This window comes from Callithrix jacchus, chromosome 5 (assembly GCF_049354715.1).
Source record: "Callithrix jacchus isolate 240 chromosome 5, calJac240_pri, whole genome shotgun sequence".
NCBI lineage: Eukaryota > Metazoa > Chordata > Mammalia > Primates > Cebidae > Callithrix > Callithrix jacchus.
The window spans coordinates 2148960-2168744 of NC_133506.1; the positions used below are offsets into that span (position 1 = coordinate 2148960).

At 38.1% G+C, this 19785-nt stretch overlaps 1 protein-coding gene across 1 annotated transcript in view; it reads left to right on the top strand.

The window, feature by feature from the left end:
- The first annotated feature begins 1477 nt into the window (after positions 1 to 1477).
- MROH8 (maestro heat like repeat family member 8) overlaps positions 1478 to 19785 on the top strand; it is a 70880-nt gene continuing 52572 nt past the window's right edge. Inside the window, 5 exon segments of the mRNA XM_078375602.1 lie at positions 1478 to 1544; positions 10851 to 10890; positions 15971 to 16061; positions 16064 to 16094; positions 18360 to 18503. Coding sequence (XP_078231728.1) covers positions 1478 to 1544; positions 10851 to 10890; positions 15971 to 16061; positions 16064 to 16094; positions 18360 to 18503 — 373 coding nt within the window.

Sequence of the window (19785 nt, forward strand, 5' to 3'; positions counted from 1 at the left end):
CACTTGCTTTCAAAATGAGAGAAATACCTACTTAGAATATGATGGATGATATCACAAAATGGACACACATAGGTGTATACCAACTTTCATATAGGAAGTAATTTTAATCTAATATGCTACAAGAAATATCCCAGAATGTACTCATAATGTGTACATTTATTGGCATACCACAATAAATGTATAAAATAGGTAAAATCTGTACATTTACTCTGCTGTACATATGTGTACCCAATACACAAGTAGAAAAAATGTACATAATCTGTAAAATATGTTCCTTTATATTTCTATAATGTGTACACAATGCATAGGTACATAACGTGTACAATATGTATATTTATTGTAATATAAAAATGGTATCATATCTCAACAGCATGTATAATCACAATAAACATGTAAAATATAATATCAATATAAATGTACATATTGCAAACATGTAAATTTACATTTATTGTCATATGATGTGTACACATGTACATCATGTACCCATTATGTACAGATGTACAATATATGCACGTGTACATATGTCTGCACAGTATGTACATTCTGTACACGAGTACATAATATACACAATATGTACACGTACAAAATATGTACACACTTGGGTGTACACCCACTTTGATAACGGAGAAATTTCTAATACGCTAAAAATAATATCCCAGATTGTACTCATGTGAACATTTATTGGCATATTGCAATAAATGTATAAAATAAGTATAGTCTGTACATTTACTCTGCTGTACACATGTGTACACAATGCACATGTACAAAAATGTACATAATCTGCAAAATACGTTTATATTTCTATAATGTGTACACAATGCATAGGTAAATAATGTGTGCACTATGCACATTACTTAAAATACCAGTAATAAAATATATATAATGACAATAAGATATATAATCACAGTAATATATACATAATGTGTACTATCACAGAAGCGTACATATTGCACACATTACATATGCATTAGATACATATGTATTGTGCACATATTATGTACATATATATCTATCATGATAACACCATATGGACACGTGTACAAATATGTGCCCACTATATAAACTATGTACACATGTAGAAATAGGTGCAAACTAAGTACCTATGCACAGCACGCTATTACCACAGCCCCCCTTGTAGCAGCCCCCAGGACCACCATGGCTGCTTAAAGACACCCTGGCTATGGGGTTGTGAACACAGCCCCCGCCAGAGGTCCGATAGAAGCCCCCAGGCCCACCCTGACGTCTGAGGGACCCCTTGGGTAGGGGGCTTTGTCCAAGGCCCTGCCAGAGAGCACCTAGCAACCCCCAGGCTCATCCTGCTGCTTACAGACACCCTGACAGGGTGACTCTGCCTAGAACCACACCCAGAGGGCCCGTAGTTGACCCCAGGCCCACCAGGGCTGCTTAGAGACACCCTGGCTAAGAGGCTGTACACACAGCCTCAGCCAGAGTGCCCATAACAGCCCACAGGCCCACCATGGCTGCCTCGGGACAACCTGATGAGGGCGCTGTGACCACAGCCCCCACCAACGAGCCCATAGAAGGTCCCAGGCACCCACCCTGGTTGCTTAGGGAACCCCTGGCTTGGCGGCTATGCACACAGCTGCTGGGGCCCAGCTATTTTGAAAATGTGGTGTAATATGATACTGGCGACCATATCATACAGAAATGATAATGTTATTCTGTTTTTTTATATATTAGACAATAACTCGAGTTACACTCTGCCATATTGAAAAGAATGTCATCCTCACCCCCCTTGACATTAGAATTGAAAGCATAGAGGTGTTTCACCCCTTGCAATGTTTAATTCAATACAATTGTTTTCTTGTTTACATTAGTGACCCTATCAGAGCATGGTATACACCTCTTGCCATATTCAGAGTATTTCCCTATAGGCAGCAACATTTTCCTCTCCTTCTCTGGATATTAGGAACAATATCTCAGGACCGGTGTACAGCCCCAGTCACATCATGAATAATGTCATCTGTAATCCATTAGTTATTAGGAACAATATCACGGGGGGCTTGTGCGCTCTGTGAGATATTTAGTTTTAGATATTTAATATCCTTTAAGTTTTTGAATATTAGAAACAATACTACAGTGAGTGGTGGTGTACACTTCCTGTGATATTCAGGGTATGGTCATCCTTTGTCCCTCGGATATGATTAACTACATCACAGAAGCATTTTACTTTGCCTGTGATATTGGAACAATCAGAGTGTACACTTGCTTTCACAATGAGAGTAATACCTACTCAGGATATGATGGATAATATCACGAAATGGACACATATGTGTGTATACCCACTTTAATATTAAAAGTAATTTTTATCTAATATACTAAAAATCATATTCCAGAATATAATCATGTGTACACTTACTGGGATATTACAAACTATGCACAGAATATGTACCATATGTACGTTGACTGTGATGGACATATGTGTGCACAATACAGATGTACAATAAATGGGCATAATCTGTACAATATGAACAATTATATGTACACAATGTGTACACAATAGGTATGTACATGTGTACAATTATATGTACACAATGTGTACACAAAAGGTATGTACATAATGTGTACAATATGTACATTTATTGTAATACCAAAATGATATTACATAATCACAACGGCATATAAAGTCACAATGAACATGTAATACATATCAAAATGAATGTACAAATTGCAAACATTATTTACATTTACATTTATTGTAATATTATGATATGTACCTATGAACATCATGTACACATTTTGTTCACCTGTACATCATGTACCCAGTACGTACACATGTACATTATGTACCCATTATTTACACATGTATATCATGTACCCATGATGTACAGATGTACAATATATGCACGGGTGCATATGTGTGAACAGTATGCACATGTGTAAACTGCATACCCATATGTACATTCTGTACATGAGTATATAATATGCTCACGTAAAATATGTACACACATGGGTGTTCACCCACTTTGGTAACTGGAGTTATTTGTAATATGCTAAAAATAATATCCCAGATATTATTCATGATGTGTACATTTATTGGCATATCACAATAAATGTATTAAATAAGTACAGTCTGTGCATTTACTCTGCTGTACATAAGTGTACACAATGCACATGTACAAAACATGTACATAATCTGTAAAATATGTACCTATATGTTTCTATAATGTGTACACAATGCATAGGTACATAATGTGTGCACGATGCACATTCCTTAAAATATCAGTGATAAAATATATATAATCACAATAAGATATATAATCACAGTAATATATACATATAATGTAGTATCACAAAACAGTTTATATTGCACACATTAGGTATGCATTAGGTACGTATGTATTATGCACATATTATGTACATATATATTTATCATGATAACAGCCTATGTACACATGTACAAATATGTGCCCACTATATAAACTATGTACACATGTAGAAATAGGTGCAAACTATGTACCTATGCATAGCATGCTATTACCACAGCCCACCTCGTAGCAGCCCCCAGGCCCACCCTGGCTGCTTAAAGACACCCTGTCATAGGGGCTGTGACCACCACCCCAGCCAGAGGGCCCGTAACAGCTCCCAGGCCCACCCTGGCTTCTTAAGAATCCCCTGGCTAAAAAGCTGTGCCCACAGCCACATCAGAGGTCCCGTAGCAGCCCCCAGGTCCACCCTGGCATCTTACGGACACCCTGACTAGGTGACTGTGCCCACAGTTCCCCCCAGAAAGCCCGTAGTCAACCCCAGGCACACCATGGCTTCTTAGAGACACCCTGGCTATGTGGCTGTACCCACAGTCCCCGCCACAGTGCTTGCAGCAGCTCGATGGCCCACCATGGCTGCTTAGGGACTCCCTGGCTAGGGCACTGTGCCCACAGCCCCCACCGTCAGGCCCATAGCAGGCCCCAGGACACCCAGGTTCTTAGGGAGCCCCTCGTTTGGCAGCTATGGCCACAGCTGTTGGGGCCCAGCAATTTTGAAAATTTGGTGTAATATGATACTGGCGACCATATTATATGGAAATGACAACGTTATTCTGTTTTTCTATATATTAGGCAACAGCTCTAGTTACACCTCTGCCATATTGAAAAAGATGTCATCCTCACATCCCTTGACATTAGAATTGAAAGCATAGGGTGGTTTCACCCCTTGCAATGTTTAATTCAATATAATTGTTTTCTTGTTTACATTAGTGACCATATCAGAGCATATCAGAGCATGGTGTACCTCTTGCCATATTCAGAGTATTTCCCTATGGGCAGCAACATTTTCCTCTCCTCCTCTGGATATTAGGAACAATATCCCAGGACCGGGGTACAGCTGCAGTCACATCGTGAGTAATGTCATCTGTAATCCCCGAGTTATTAGCAACAATATCACGGGGGGCTTGGCGCTCTCTGAGATATTTGAAGTAATATGTTTAAGTTTTTGAATATTAGAAACAATACTACAGTGCTGGTGTACACTTCCTGCGATATTCAGGGTATGGTTATCTTTTGTCCCCAGGATATGATTAACTACAACACGGAAGCGTTTTACTTTGCCTGTGATATTGGAACACAGAGTGTACACTTGTTATCACAATACGAGTAATAACTTCTTAGGATACGATGGATAATATCACGAAATGGACACACATGTGTGTATACCCACTTTGATCTTGGAAGTAATTATTATCTAATATACTAAAAATTATATCCCAGAATATACTCATGATGTGTACACTTATAGGGATATTACAAGCAATGCACAGAATATGTACCATATGGCCATTGACTGTGATGGACATATGTATACACAATACAGATGTACAATAAATGTACATAATCTGTGCAATATGTACAATTATATGTAGACAATGTGTACACAATAGGTATGTACAAAATGTGTACAATATGTACATTTATTGTAATACCACAATGATATAATCACAACAGCATATAAAATCACAATACACGTGTAATATATAATATCAATTTAAATGTAAAGATTGCAAAAATTATGTGCATTTACTTTTATGGTAATATTACGATATGTACACAAGAACATCATGTACACATCATGTTCACATGTACATCATTTACCCAGTATGTACACATGTACATCATGTACCCAATATGTACAGATGTACAATATATGCACGAATTCATATGTGTGCACAGTATGTATATTCTGTACACGAGTATATAATATACACAATATGTACATGTATAAAATATGTACACACATGGGTGTACACCCACTTTGGTAACCAGAGGAATTTCTAATATGCTAAAACTAATGTCCAAGATTGTACTCATAAAGTGTGCATTCAGTGGCATATTGCAATAGATGTATAAAATACAGTCTGTACATTTACTCTGCTGTACATATGTGTACACAATGCACATGTACATAATCTGTAAAATATGTTCCTATATTTTTTTATAATGTGTGCACAATGCATAGATACATAATGTGTGCACTATGCACATTCCTTAAAATATAAGTGATAAAATATATATAATCACAATAAGATATATAATCACAGAATAAATACATATTGTGTACTGTCACAAAAGAGGACATAATGCACACATTTGCTATGCATTAGGTACATATGTATTGTGCACATATTATGCACATATATATTTATCATGATAACACTATATGTATATGTGTACAAATAAGTGCCCACTATTTAAAATATGTACACATGCAGATATAGGTGCAAACTATGTACCTAAGCACGGCACGCTATCACAACAGCCCCCCTTGTAGCATCCCCCACGCACACCCTGGCTGCTGAAAGACACCCTGGCTAGTGGGCTCTGCCCACAGCCCCTGCCAGAGAGCCCATAACAGCTCCCAGGCCCACCCTGGCTGCTTACAGACTCCCTGGCTAAAAGGCTGTGCCCACAGCCATGCAAGAGGTCCCTAAGCAGCCCGCAGGTTCACTCTGGCGTCTTAGGGACCCCCTGGCTAGGGGGCTTTGTCCAAGGCCCTGCCAGAGGGCATGTAGCAGCCCCCAGGCCCACCCTGTTGCTTAGGAACACCCTGACTCGGTGACTGTGCCTAGACCCCCCCCAGAGGGCCCGTAGTAGACCCCAGGCCCACCATGGTTGCTTAGGGACACCCTGGCTATGTGTTTGTACCCACAGCCCCCGCCAGAGTGCCCGCAGTGGCCCAAAGGCCCACCATGGTTGCTTAGGGACACCCTGGCTAGGGAGCTGTGCTCACAGACCCCACCAACGCGCTTGTAGCAGGCACCAGGCACACCCTGGTTGCTTAGGGACACAATAGCTTGGCAGCTATACCCACATTTGCTGGGGCCCAGCTATTTTGAAAATGTGGTGTAATATTACACTGGCGACCATATCATACGGGAGTGAAAATGTTATTCTGTTTTCTTATATATTAGGCAATAGCTCTAGTTACACCTCTGCCATATTGACAAAAATGTCATTCTCACCACCCTTGACATTAGAATTTGAAGCATAGGGGGGTTTCACCTTTTGCAATGCCTATTTCAGTGTAATTGTTTTTTTAATTATTTTGAAAGAATTAGTGGGACAGAATCTTCTTTTTTTTTTTTTTTTAAAGAAAAAAGGAGTTAAGGAGAGAAAGAAAGAGGAAGAAAAAGAGGGAGAGAGAACGGAAATATTGCTTTATTCTAAAAATGGGTATTAATAATGGCCGATCAATATTTGGTGTATTTAAGGTGGAGAATGTATATTTTGTTTATTTAAAATGGAGAGCTCTATAAATATTTATTGAGTTTACTTGTTCCGGATCTGAGTTCAAGTCCTGGATGTCCTTATTAATTTTCTGTCTCGTTGACTCTAAATCTCTTTATGAGTCTTATATATATGGGTATTAAAATTGTTAGCTCTTATTGTTGCATTGATCGTTTTGCCACTATATCTTTGTTGCTTTGAAATCTATTTTACCAAATGCAAGAATTGCAACTCCTGCTTTTATTTATTTATTTATTTTGCTCTCCATTTGGTTGGTAAATCTTTCTCCATCCCTTTGTTTTAAGTCTTTGTATATCTTTGGATGTAAAATGGGTCTGTATGTAGCATATCATTAGGTATTGGCTCTATCTTTTGTTTGGGGGATTAGTCGACTTAAATTTAGGGTTACTGCCATTTGATGTAATTGTTTTCTTGTTTACATTAGTGACCATATCAGAGCATGGTGTACACCTCTTGCCGTATTCAGAGTATTTCCCTATGGGCAGCAACATTTTCCTCTTCTTCTCTGGATATTAGGAACAATATCCCAGGACCGGCGTACAGCCCCAGTCACATCGTGAGTAATGTCATCTGTAATCCGCTAGTTATTAGGAACAATATCACGGGGGGCTTGTTCGCTCTGTGAAATATTTGGAGTAATATCCTTTAAGTTTTTGAATATTAGAAACAATACTACAGTGGTGGTGTACACTTCCTGCGATATTCAGGGTATGGTCATCCTTTGTCCTCAGGATATGATTAACCCACATCACAGAAGCGTTTTACTTTGCCTGTGATATTGGAACAATCACAGAGTGTACATTTGCTTTCACAATGAAAGTAATACCTACTCCGGATATGATGGATAATATCAGTAAATGGACACAGGTGTGTATACCCACTTTGATATTGGAAGTAATTTTTAACTAATATACTAAAAATCATATTCCAGAATACACTCATGATGTGTACACTTATTGGGATATTACAAACAATGCATAGAATATGTACCACATGTACATTGACTGTGATGGACATATGTGTTCACAATACAAATGTATAATAATTGTACATAATCTGTACATTATGAACAATTATATGTACAGAATGTGTACACAATACGTATCTACATAATGTGTACAATATGTACATTTATTGTAATCCTACAATGATATGATATAATCACAACAGCTTATAAAATCACAATACACAGGTAATACATAATATAAATGTACATATTGCACACATGTACATTTACATTAATTGTGATATTACAATATGTGCACATGTACATGTACCCATTATGCACGAATGTACAATGAATGCACGTGTATTTATGTGTGTGCAGTATGTACATATGTACACTATGTGCACATATGTACATATAATGTAGATATGTACTTTCTGTAAATGAGTACATAATATGCACAGTATGTACATGCATAAACTATGTACACACATGCGTGTACACCCACTTTGATAACCGAAGTAATTTCTTTTTTTTTTTTTTTTTTTTTTTTGCCAATCAGTTTGAGCTTATGAGGTTGCTCAGGTTAGCCTTGAACTGATGACCTCGCCTTCGCAAGCGCCATGACCTCTGGCGGGAGCCACTTTGGACCCCAACCAAAGTAATTTCTATCTAATTTGCTAACAGTAATATCCAAGAATGTACTCATAATGCATACATTTATTGGCATATCAAAATAAATGTATAAAATAAGTACAGTCTGTATTTTACTCTGCTCTACATAGGTGTACTCAATACACAAGTAGAAAATATGTACGTAATCTGTAAAATATGTTCCTTTATATTTCTATAATGTGTACACAATGCATAGGTACATAATGTGTACAATATGTACATTTATTGTAATATCACAATGATATCAATCACAACAGCATATATAATCACAATAAACGTAATACATAATATCAATAAAAATGTACATATTGCAAACATTATGTACATTTACATTTATTGTAATATGATGTGTACACATGTGTATCCTGCACCCATTATGTACAGATATACAATATATGCACGTGTACATATAATGTAGACATGTACATTCTATATACGAGTACATAATATGCACAATATGTACACGTATAAACTATGTACACACCTGGGTGTACACCCACTTTGGTCATCAGAGTAATTTCTATCTAATATGCTAAAGATTATATCACAGAATGTACTCATAATGTGTACATTTATTGGCATATCGCAAGAAATGTATAAAATTGGTACAGTCTGTACATTTACTCTGCTTTACATATGCGTACACAATACAGATGTACAATAAATGTACATAATCTGTACAATATGAACATTTATTATAAGTACATAATGTGTACACAATAGTTATGTACATAATGTGTACAATATGTACATTTATTGTAATATAATGATATCACAAGAGTATATAAAATCACAATACACATGTAATACATACTATCATATAAATGTACAGATTGCAAAAATTATGTATATTTACATTTATGGTAATATGATATGTACACAAGAATATCATGTCATCATTATGTTCACATGTACAGTATGTACACATGTACATCATGTATCCATTATGTACACATGTAAATTATTTGCACGTGTACATATGTGTGCACATTATGTACATTCTGTACACGACTATATAATATGCAGAGTATGTACACGTATAAAATATGTACACACATGGGTGTACACCCACTTTGGTAACTGGAGGAATTTCTAATATGCTAAAAATAATATCCAAGATTGTACTCATAATGTGTACATTTATTGGCATATTACAATAAATGTATAAAATAGGTACAGTCTGTACATTTACTTGGCTGTACGTATGTGTACACAACACACATATACAAATAATGTAAATAATCTGTAAAATATGTACCCATATATTTTTATAATGTGTACTCAATACATAGGTACATAATGTGTGCACTATACACGTTCTTTAAAATATCAGTGATAAAATATATATAATCACAATAAGATATATAATCACAGAAATATATACAAATCGTGTAGTATCACAAAAGAGTACATATTGCAAACATTAGGTATGCATTAGGTACATATGTATTGTGCACATATTATGTACATATAATCATAACACCATATGTAAATGTGTACAAATATGTGGCTATCTAAACAATGTACACATGTAGAAATAGGTACAAACTATGTACCTATGCACAGCACGCTATTACCACAGCCCCCCTCACAGCAGCCCCCAGGCGAACCCTGGCTACTTAAAGACGACACCCTGGCTAGGGGGCTGTGCCCACAGCCACCGCCAGAGGGCTTGTAACAGCTCCCAGACCCACCATGGCGGCTTACGAAACCACTGGCTAGAAAGCTTTGACCGCAGCCCTACCAGAGGTTACGTAGCAGCCCTTAGGCCCACCCTGGAGTCTCAGAAAACCCCTGACAATGGGGCTTCTTCCAAAGCCCTGCAAGAGAAAGCATAGCAATTCCCAGGGCCACCCTGCTGCATAGGGGCATCCTGACTAGGTGACTGTGCCCAGAGCCACCCCAAGAGTGCTCGTAGTAGACCCCAGGCTCACCATGGCTGCTTAGGGACACCATGGCTATATGACTGTACCCACAGCCTTTGCCAGAGTGCCGGTAGCAAACTGAAGGCCAACCACGGTTATTTAGGGACCCCCTAGGTAGGGCACTGTGACCACAGCCCCCACCAATGGGCCCATAGCAGGCCCCAGGCACACCCTAGTTACTTAGGGAACCCCTCGCTTGGTGGCTAAGCCCACAGCTGCTGGGGCCCAGCTATTTTGAAAGTGTGGTGTAATAGAATACTGGCGACCATAAAATATGGAAATGATAATGTTATTCTGTTTTATAATATATTAGGCAATAGCAAAAGTTACACCTCTGCCATATTGACAAGAATGTCATCCTCACCTTCCTTGACATTAGAATTGAAAGCATAGGGGGATTTAACCCCCTGCAATGTTTAATTTAATATAATTGTTTTCTTGTTTATATTAGTGACCCTGTCAGAGCATGGTGTACACCTCTTGCCATATTCAGAGTATTTCCCTATGGGCAGCAACATTTTCCTCTCCTTCTCTGGATATTAGAAACAATATCCAAAGACCGGCGTACAGCCCCAGTCACACGGTGAGTAATGTCATCTGTAATTCCCCTAGTTATTAGGAACAATATCACAGGGGGCTTGTGGGCTCTCTGCGATATTTGGAGTAATATCCTTTAAGTTTTTGAATATTAGAAACAATACTACAGTGGTGGTGCACACTTCCTGCGATATTCAGGACATGGTCATCCTTTGTCCCCAGGATATTATTAATTACATCACAGAAGGGTTTTACTTTGCCTGTGATATTGGAACCATCACAGAGTGTACACTTACTTTCACAATGAGAGTAATACCTACTTAGAATATGATGGATAATATCACAAAATGAACACACGTGTGCATACACACATTAATATTGGAAGTAATTTTTAATATACTAAAAATTATATCTCAGAATATACTCATGATGTGTACACTTATTGGTATATTAGAAGAAATTAACAGAATATGTACCACATGTAAATTGACTGTGATGAGCATATGTGTACACAATACAGATGTACAATAAATTTACATAATCTATACAATATGGACAATTATATGTATACAATGTGTCCACAAGAGATATGTAGAAAATGTGTACAATATGTACATTTATTCTAACACCACAACGATATCATATAATCACAAAAGCTTATAAAATCACAATGCACAGGTAATACATAATATAAATGTACATATTGCACACATTATGTACATTTACATTTACTGTGATATTACAATATGTACACAGGTACATCATGTACCAATTAGGTACGATGTGCAATATATGCAGGTGTAGATATGTGTGCACAGAAGGTACATATGCACATTCTATACACATACGTACATATAATGTAGTTATGTACCTTCTGTACACGAGTACATAATATGCACAGTATGCACATGTATAAACTATGTACACACATGCGTGTACACCAACTTTGGTAACTGAAGTAATTTCTATTTAATGTGCTAACAGTAATATCCCAGAATGTACTCATAATGTGTACATTTATTGACATATCACAATACCTGTATAAAATAGGTACAGTCTGTCCTTTTACTCTGCTGTACATATGTGTACCCAATACACAAGTAGAAAAAATGTACAAAATCTGTCAAATATGTTCCTTTCTATTTCTATAATGTGTACACAATGCATAGGAACATAATGTGTACATTATGTACATTTATTGTAATATCACAATGATATATCAACAGCATATGTAATCAAATAAACATGTAATACATATCAATATAAACATACATATTGCAAACATTATGTACATTTACACTTATTGTGATATGACGATGTGTACACATGTACATCATGTATGCATTATGTACATATGTACAATATATGCACATGTACATATGTGTGCACGGTATGTACATGTGTACAATGTGTACACATATGTACATATAATGTAGACATGTACATTCAGTTCCTGAGTACATAATATGCACAATGTATACACGTATAAAATATGTACACACATGGGTGTACACCCACTTTGGTCACTGAAGTATTTTCTATGTAATATGCTAAAAATAATATGGCAGAATATACTCATAATGTGTAAATTTATTGGCATATTGCAGAAAAGGTTTAAAATAGGTACAGTCTATACATTTACTCTTCTGTACATATTTGTACACAATACAGATCAACAATGAGAGTACATAATCTGTACAAAATGTACATTTATTATGTGTACATAATGTGTACACAATAGGTATGTAAATATTGTGTACAATATGTTCATTTATTGTAATATATTGACATCGTATAATGACAACATATGAAATCACAAAACACATGTAAAATATAATATGAATATAAATGTACAGATTGTAAGCATTATGTACATTTCTATTTATTGTAAGATTTCGATATGTACACATGAATATCATGTACACATGTTCACATGTACATCATGTACCCAGTACATACACAAATGACTCATGTACCCCTTATGTACACATGTACATCGTGTACCCATGATGTACAGATGTACAATATATGCACATGTACATATGTGTGCACAGTATGTACATTATGTTCATGAGTATATAATATGCACAATATCTAAATGTATAAAATATGAACACACATGGGTGTACACCCACTTTGGTAACCAGAGGAATTTCTAATATGCTAAAATTAATATCCCAGATTGTCTCAGAATGTGTACATTTATTGGCATATTGCAATAAATGTATAAAGTAGGTACCATCTGTACATTTACTCTTCTGTACATATGTGTACACAACGCACATTTACCGAAACGTACATAATCTGTAAAATATGTACCTATATATTTCTATAATATGTACACAATGCATAGGTACATAATTTGTGCACTATGAACATTCCTTGAAATATCAGTGATAAAATATATAATCACAATAAGGTATATAATCACAATAATATATACATATCATGTAGTATCACAAAAGAGTACATATTGCACACATTAGGTACATATGTGTTTTGCACATATTATGTACATACAGATTTATTATGTTAACATTATAAGTACACGTGTGCCAATATGTGCTCACTATTTAAACTATGTACACATGAAGATATAGGTGCAAATTCTGTACCTATGCACAGCATGCTATTACCACAGCCCACAGCGTAGCATTCCCCACACCCCCTCTGGCTGTTTAAAGACATTCTGACTATGAGGCTGTACACACCGTTCCCACCGGAGGGCCCGTAACAGTTCCCAGGCCAACCCTGGCTACTTACAGATGCCCTGGCAAGAAAGGTGTGCCCACCGCCCCATCAGAGGTCCTGTAGCAGCCCCCTGGCCCACCCTGGCACCTTAGGGACACCCTGGCTTAAGGGCTTTGTCCGACGCCCTGCCAGAGAGCACGTAGCAGACCCCAGGCCAAACCTGCTGCTTAGGAACACACTAACTAGGTGACTGTGCCCTGAGCCTCCACCAGAGGGCCCAAAGTAGATCCCAGGTGCACCATGGCTGCTTAGAAACACCCTGGCTATGTGGCTGTACTTACAGCCTCTGCCAGAGTGCCGTAGCAGCCCAGTGGCCCAGAATGGCTTCTTAGGGGCACTGTGGATAGAGCACTGTGCCCACAGCCCCCACCAATGAGCCCGTAGCAGGCCCCAGGCACACCCTGGTTGCTTTGGAACCCCCTCGCTTGGTGGCTATGCCTACAGCTGCTGGGGCCCAGCTATTTTGCAAATGTGGTTTCATATGATACTGGCAACCATATCATACAGAAATGATAATGTTATTCTGTTTTTCTATCTATTAGGCAGTAGCTATAGTTACACCTCTGCTATATTGACAAAAATGTCATCCTCACATCCCTTGACATTAGAATTGAAAGCATAGGGGGGTTTCACCCTTTGCAATGTTTAATTCAATATAATTGTTTTCTTATTTACATTAGTGACCCTATCAGAGCATGGTGTACACCTCTTGCCGTATTCAGAGTACTTCCCTATAAGCAGCAACAGTTTCCTCTCCTCCTCTGGATATTAGGAACAATATCCCAGGACAGGCGTACAACCCCAGTCACGTCGTGAGTAATGTCATGTATAATCGCCTAGTTATTAGAAAAAAGATCACGGGGGCTTTTGCACCCTCTGAGATATTTGGAGTAATATCTTTTAAGTTTTTGAATATTAGAAACGATACTACAATGGTGGTGTATACTGCCTGCGATATTCAGCGTATGTTAATCCTTTGTCCCTTGGATGTGATTACACTACAGAAGCGTTTTACTTTGCCTGTGATATTGGAACAATCGCAGAGTTTACACTTGCTATCACAATGAGAGTATCCTACTTAGGATATGATGGATAATATCACGAAATGGACACACATATGTGTATACCCACTTTGATATTGGAAGGAATTTTTATCTAATATACTAAAAATCATATCTCAGAATATACTCATGATGTGTACACTTATTGGTATATTACAAGCAATTAACAGAATATGTACCACATGTAAATTGGCTGTGATGGGCATATGTGTACACAATACAGATGTACAATCAAGTTACATAATCTATACAATATGGACAATTATATGTATACAAGTGTACACAATAGATATGTACAAAATGTGTAAAATATGTACATTTATTCTAACACCACAACGATATTATATAACCACAACAGCTTATAAAATCACAATGCACAGGAAATACATAATATAAATGTACATGAGATGGTGTATATACTCGAAAAGAACGTAGAAAAAAGCATTGTATATTTTTTGTAACACAGTATCTCCAGAGCAATTTTGTTTTTAACATTGGGGTACATAGATAATATTTATATTTTTTGTAACCACGTAAAGTTAGAATTTCTGTATTTTACATGAGAGAGAATATTGAGATGGTGTATATACTCCAAAAGCGAGTAGAAAAGGGCATTGTGTATTTTTTCTAACAGAGTATCTTCAGAGCAATTTTGTTTTTAACATTGGGGTACAAAAGAATATTTATATTTTTTTCCATTCCAGTAAAGTTAGAATTTCAGTATTTTACATGAGAGAGAATATTGAGATGGTGTATATACTCCAAAACAGAGTAGAAAAAAGCATTGTATATTGTATAAAAATAGCCACGCCCAGCTATTTTTTGTATTTTTAGTAGAGAAGGAGTTTCACCATGTTGGCCAGACTTGTCTCGAACTCCTGATTTCAGGTGATGCACCTGTCTCGGCCTCCCAAAGTGCTGGGATTACAGGTGTGAGCTACCACGTCCAGCATTGTTTTTAACAGCAGCATAGTATTTCTTTCTTATCCATTCACTCCTAATGAGACTGACAACATGCTAGGTGCTGGGGCTACAACTGTGACCATGTAGACAAGGTTTCTCTCTAATGGAGTTTACAGTCTGATAGGAGAAGTCAAACAAATCAACACAAATGAGCAAGGTAATTGTAGGTGATGGCTAAATACTATGAAAAAAGATAAAGTAACTGTCAGGGCAGAATGACGGGAGCTACTTACTCTGGATTGGTGATGAATAAATGCTTCTCTCAGAAAGTGACATTTAGACTTTCAAATGAATGATGGGCCAGAAGCAGCCCTGGAAAACTAATTTTTTGAATCTTCTCTTTGTTCCTAGGACCTGTAGTCAGGAAGTAGTAACAATCCCTTGTGCTTCTGACAGTGATTCAGGAAGTGTGGATTTGCAGCTGAGCAACTTAGAGGCTGTTAAAAAAAAGGCTCAAGTAGCATTGAACTTACAGGTAAAAAGGGGAAAGGACCTGAAAGGGGAGGGAAGGGAAAAGAGAACCTATTTTCAACTCAGGCCAAGAGGTATTATTGAGTAATTGCTGGGTGACTAGCCCTTGACTAGACTTTGATGATGAATTTGGTCCCTGACTTTGATACTTTGAAATACAGTTGGAAAAATCAGATGAGATACATGGTTCCTGATGTACAGGAAACAAAGCTTGGTCCTGAGACAGACAGTTCTGGAGAAGAGTCTGAGTGCTCGAGGGATTCTGAGGAGGGAAAGGGTGGTGTGGGATGCCTTGGAGTGGGAGGACTTCATGCACAAGGTGGGATCTGAATTGGGCATCAGAATGGTTTTCATTCTACAAAACATGTATTGAGTACCAGGAGCTGGGAATACAACAGTGAACGTGACCGACATGGTCACTCCCCTCATAGAACTTACATTATTGTGCAGAAAAGAGACCCATAAGAGTAAACAGACAGTCACTAAAGTAACTACAACTTGTAGTAAGCAGCATGGAAAAAAAGGCTGAGACCAAAAATAAGGGAAATGGGAACCTACTTGAAACTCTGGTTGTCAGAGAACACCTGTATGAGATAGTGAGTGTTAATTAAACCTAAAGGAGGTCTGAAAGATAGCAGAGTAACCCATGTGAGTAGAGGGGGTACTACAGATAGACGGGACCACATGAGCATGACACAGGAAAAGATCTTGGCGGGTTTGAAGAACTCTCTTCATTCATTCATTCATATACTCATTCGGCAAATACTTATCGAAGTCCTCCTGTGCTCTAAGCTTAATCTAGCAGCTAGAGATAAAGCCGCTAACAGAACAGACACAATATACTTATAGATGGGCCAGGCACAGTGGTTCACTCCCAGCACTTTGGGAGGGCAACACGGATAGATCAAGAGGTCAGGCATTCGAGACCAGCCTGGCCAACGTGGTGAAACCCCATCTCTACTAAAAATATAAAAAATTAGCCAGGCATGGTGGTGAGCACCTGTAATCCCAGCTACTCTGGAGGCTGAGGCAGGAGAATCACTTGAACCCAGGAGGCGGAGATTATGGTGAGCAGAGATCACACCACTGCACTCCAGCCTGGGCAATAGACCAAGACTCCATCTAAAGAAAAAAAAAAAAAAATATATATATATATATATATATATATATATATTTACCAATGAACAGGCAACTGGAGCTCAGTGTAATTAGTGTGATGGGGGTAGGGGAGCTAGAGTGGATACAGACCAGTTTATTAGTGACTAGGGGATACTTAGCCAAAATGGATAAAAAGGGAATACAGGAAAGGCATCCTAGAGCTGAGACTTGAAGGATAAGTAGGAGTTAGCAAGGCAAAGGTAGGTAAGGGAAGGTAGGGGAGAAGAAGGAGAAAAATGTAGGCAGAAGGAACCGCCTGTGCAAAGATGAGAATGAGAACATAGTTTCAATTATTGCAATTAGTGGATGATAGGATTGTGGCAGGAAGTGGGTAGAGTTTGCAGGAGAGGCATTCAAGAAATAAAAAAGAATACAAAAAAAAGAGTGGCAGCTCATGCCCATAATCCCAGCACTTTGGGAGGCTGAGGTGGGTGGATCACCTGAGGTCAGGAGTTCAAGACCTTGCCTGGCCAACATAGCAAAACCCTATCTCTACTAAAAATACAAAAATTAGCGAGGCATGGTGGCATGTGCCTGTAGTCCCAGCTACTCGGGAGACTGAGGCGCAAGAATCACTTGAGCCCGGGAGGAAGAGGTTGCAGTGAGCAAAGATCGTGCCACTGTACTCCAGCCTGAGTGACAAAGTGAAACTCCATCTCGATAAAAAAGAATGGTAAAAATCTTCAGATGAAAGATGTGTTAAGGGGGGATATTACTGGAATCAGTTCTTTCCATGTGTTACCTCATTTAACCCTTATAGTAACCCTGATTTACAGATGAGGAAACCTAGGTTTCAAGATGCAAACTAACTTGACAAAGGTCATACAAGTAGTAAGTGATAGAACCAAGATTCAAACTGGTCTCAAACTGAGATTAAAGTCCACGCTCCTAACCATTCTGCTACAGCTCAGTCCCAAAGGTTCTTGTAGCTTAGGAGGCCCTTAGAGAATATTGAATTTATAATTGGGAAAACTGAGTCTAGGAGAAGGGATGGGACTTGGTTAAGGTCATAGAGCAAGTAGTAAAGGTAAGAGCCAGTGGTACTCCTCACTAAACCTCATCACTTTGCACAGTACAGAGGCATTATCTAGTGTCTTTCTCTCAATGTTAGACTCAGACATCCTTGACATCCCTAGACTCCATTGGGAGTCCCTGTCAGATAGCCCCAGACACCTGACCCACCAGAACCCGCTCAATGAGGCCATTGTTGAGAAGCTGATCCAGTGCACCCAGGAGGTTTTCAATGGTGAGCTAAAGCTATGCACAAGCAATTTTTATGAGTTATTTAACTTATTCCTCCATTTTAACAAAATTTTAAACATATTATTTCTTTATTATGCAAATAATTTTATATTATAGGTTATAAAACATATTTGTACATTTGTTTTATATTTGTATTTATAAAATATATTTATATGTATATGTTATATTTACTTATATATTTACAAAGAAAATAATAAAAATTAAAAGCTATAATCTCAGTCTCCTCAGATAACTAGTGGTGACATTTTGGTTTATATTTTTTTAGGCTTTTTTTTTTTTTTTTGAGATGAAGTCTCGCTCTGTCACCCAGGCTGGAGTGCAGTGGCGCCATTTTGGCTCACTATAACCACTGCCTCCCAGGTTCAAGCGATTCTCATGCCTCAGCCTCCCAAGTAGCTGGGATTACAGGCACGTGCCGCCATTGCCCAGCTAATTTTTGTATTTTTAGTAGAGACGGGTTTCATCATATTGGCCAAGCAGGTCCTGAACTCCTGACCTCAAGCAATACAAAGTGCTTGGATTACAAAGTGCTTGGGATTATAAGCATGAGGTACTGTGCTCAGTCCTCTATAGCTTTTAAATCCCATTCACCCAATCAACAAGTAATGAATAAACAGTTACCATTTATAATGCATTGGGCTAGATGCGTGGAAGAAGTTGGAGTAATAAGATTCAAGTCTATTCACAGATAAACTGGGCCACAAACAGAGTGAGACACTGTCTCAAGAAATAGAATTTATGAGACCCTGTCTCAAGAACTAGAATTCTTGAGATAGGGTCTCATAAAATAGAATACTATTCAGCAATAAAAGGTGGGAACTATTGATACAATAACATAGATGAATCACAGAGGCATTGTGTTGAGTAAAAGAAGCCAATCACAGAAGGTTACAGACTGTATGATTCCAGTTGTGTGACTTTCTTTTTTGTTGTTGTTTTGGTTTTTTTTGAGATGGAGTCTCGCTCTGTCACCCTAGCTGGAGTGCAGTGGTGCCATCTTGGCTTACTGCAACCTCCACCTTCCAGGTTCAAGCAATTCTCATTCATCAGCCTTCCAAGTAGCTGGGACTACAGGCGTGTACCACCGTGCCTACCATGTTGGCCATGCTGGTCTGGAACTCCTGACCCCAGGTAATCTGTCCACCTTGGCCTCCCAAAGTTCTGGGATTACAGGCATAAGCCACTGTGCCTGGCCTAGGAAGCTTAATCAGAACAACACCCTCCAGAGAGGAAGGTGGAAAGCAAAGACTAAAGGTGGGGAGAGCCAGGCTGGA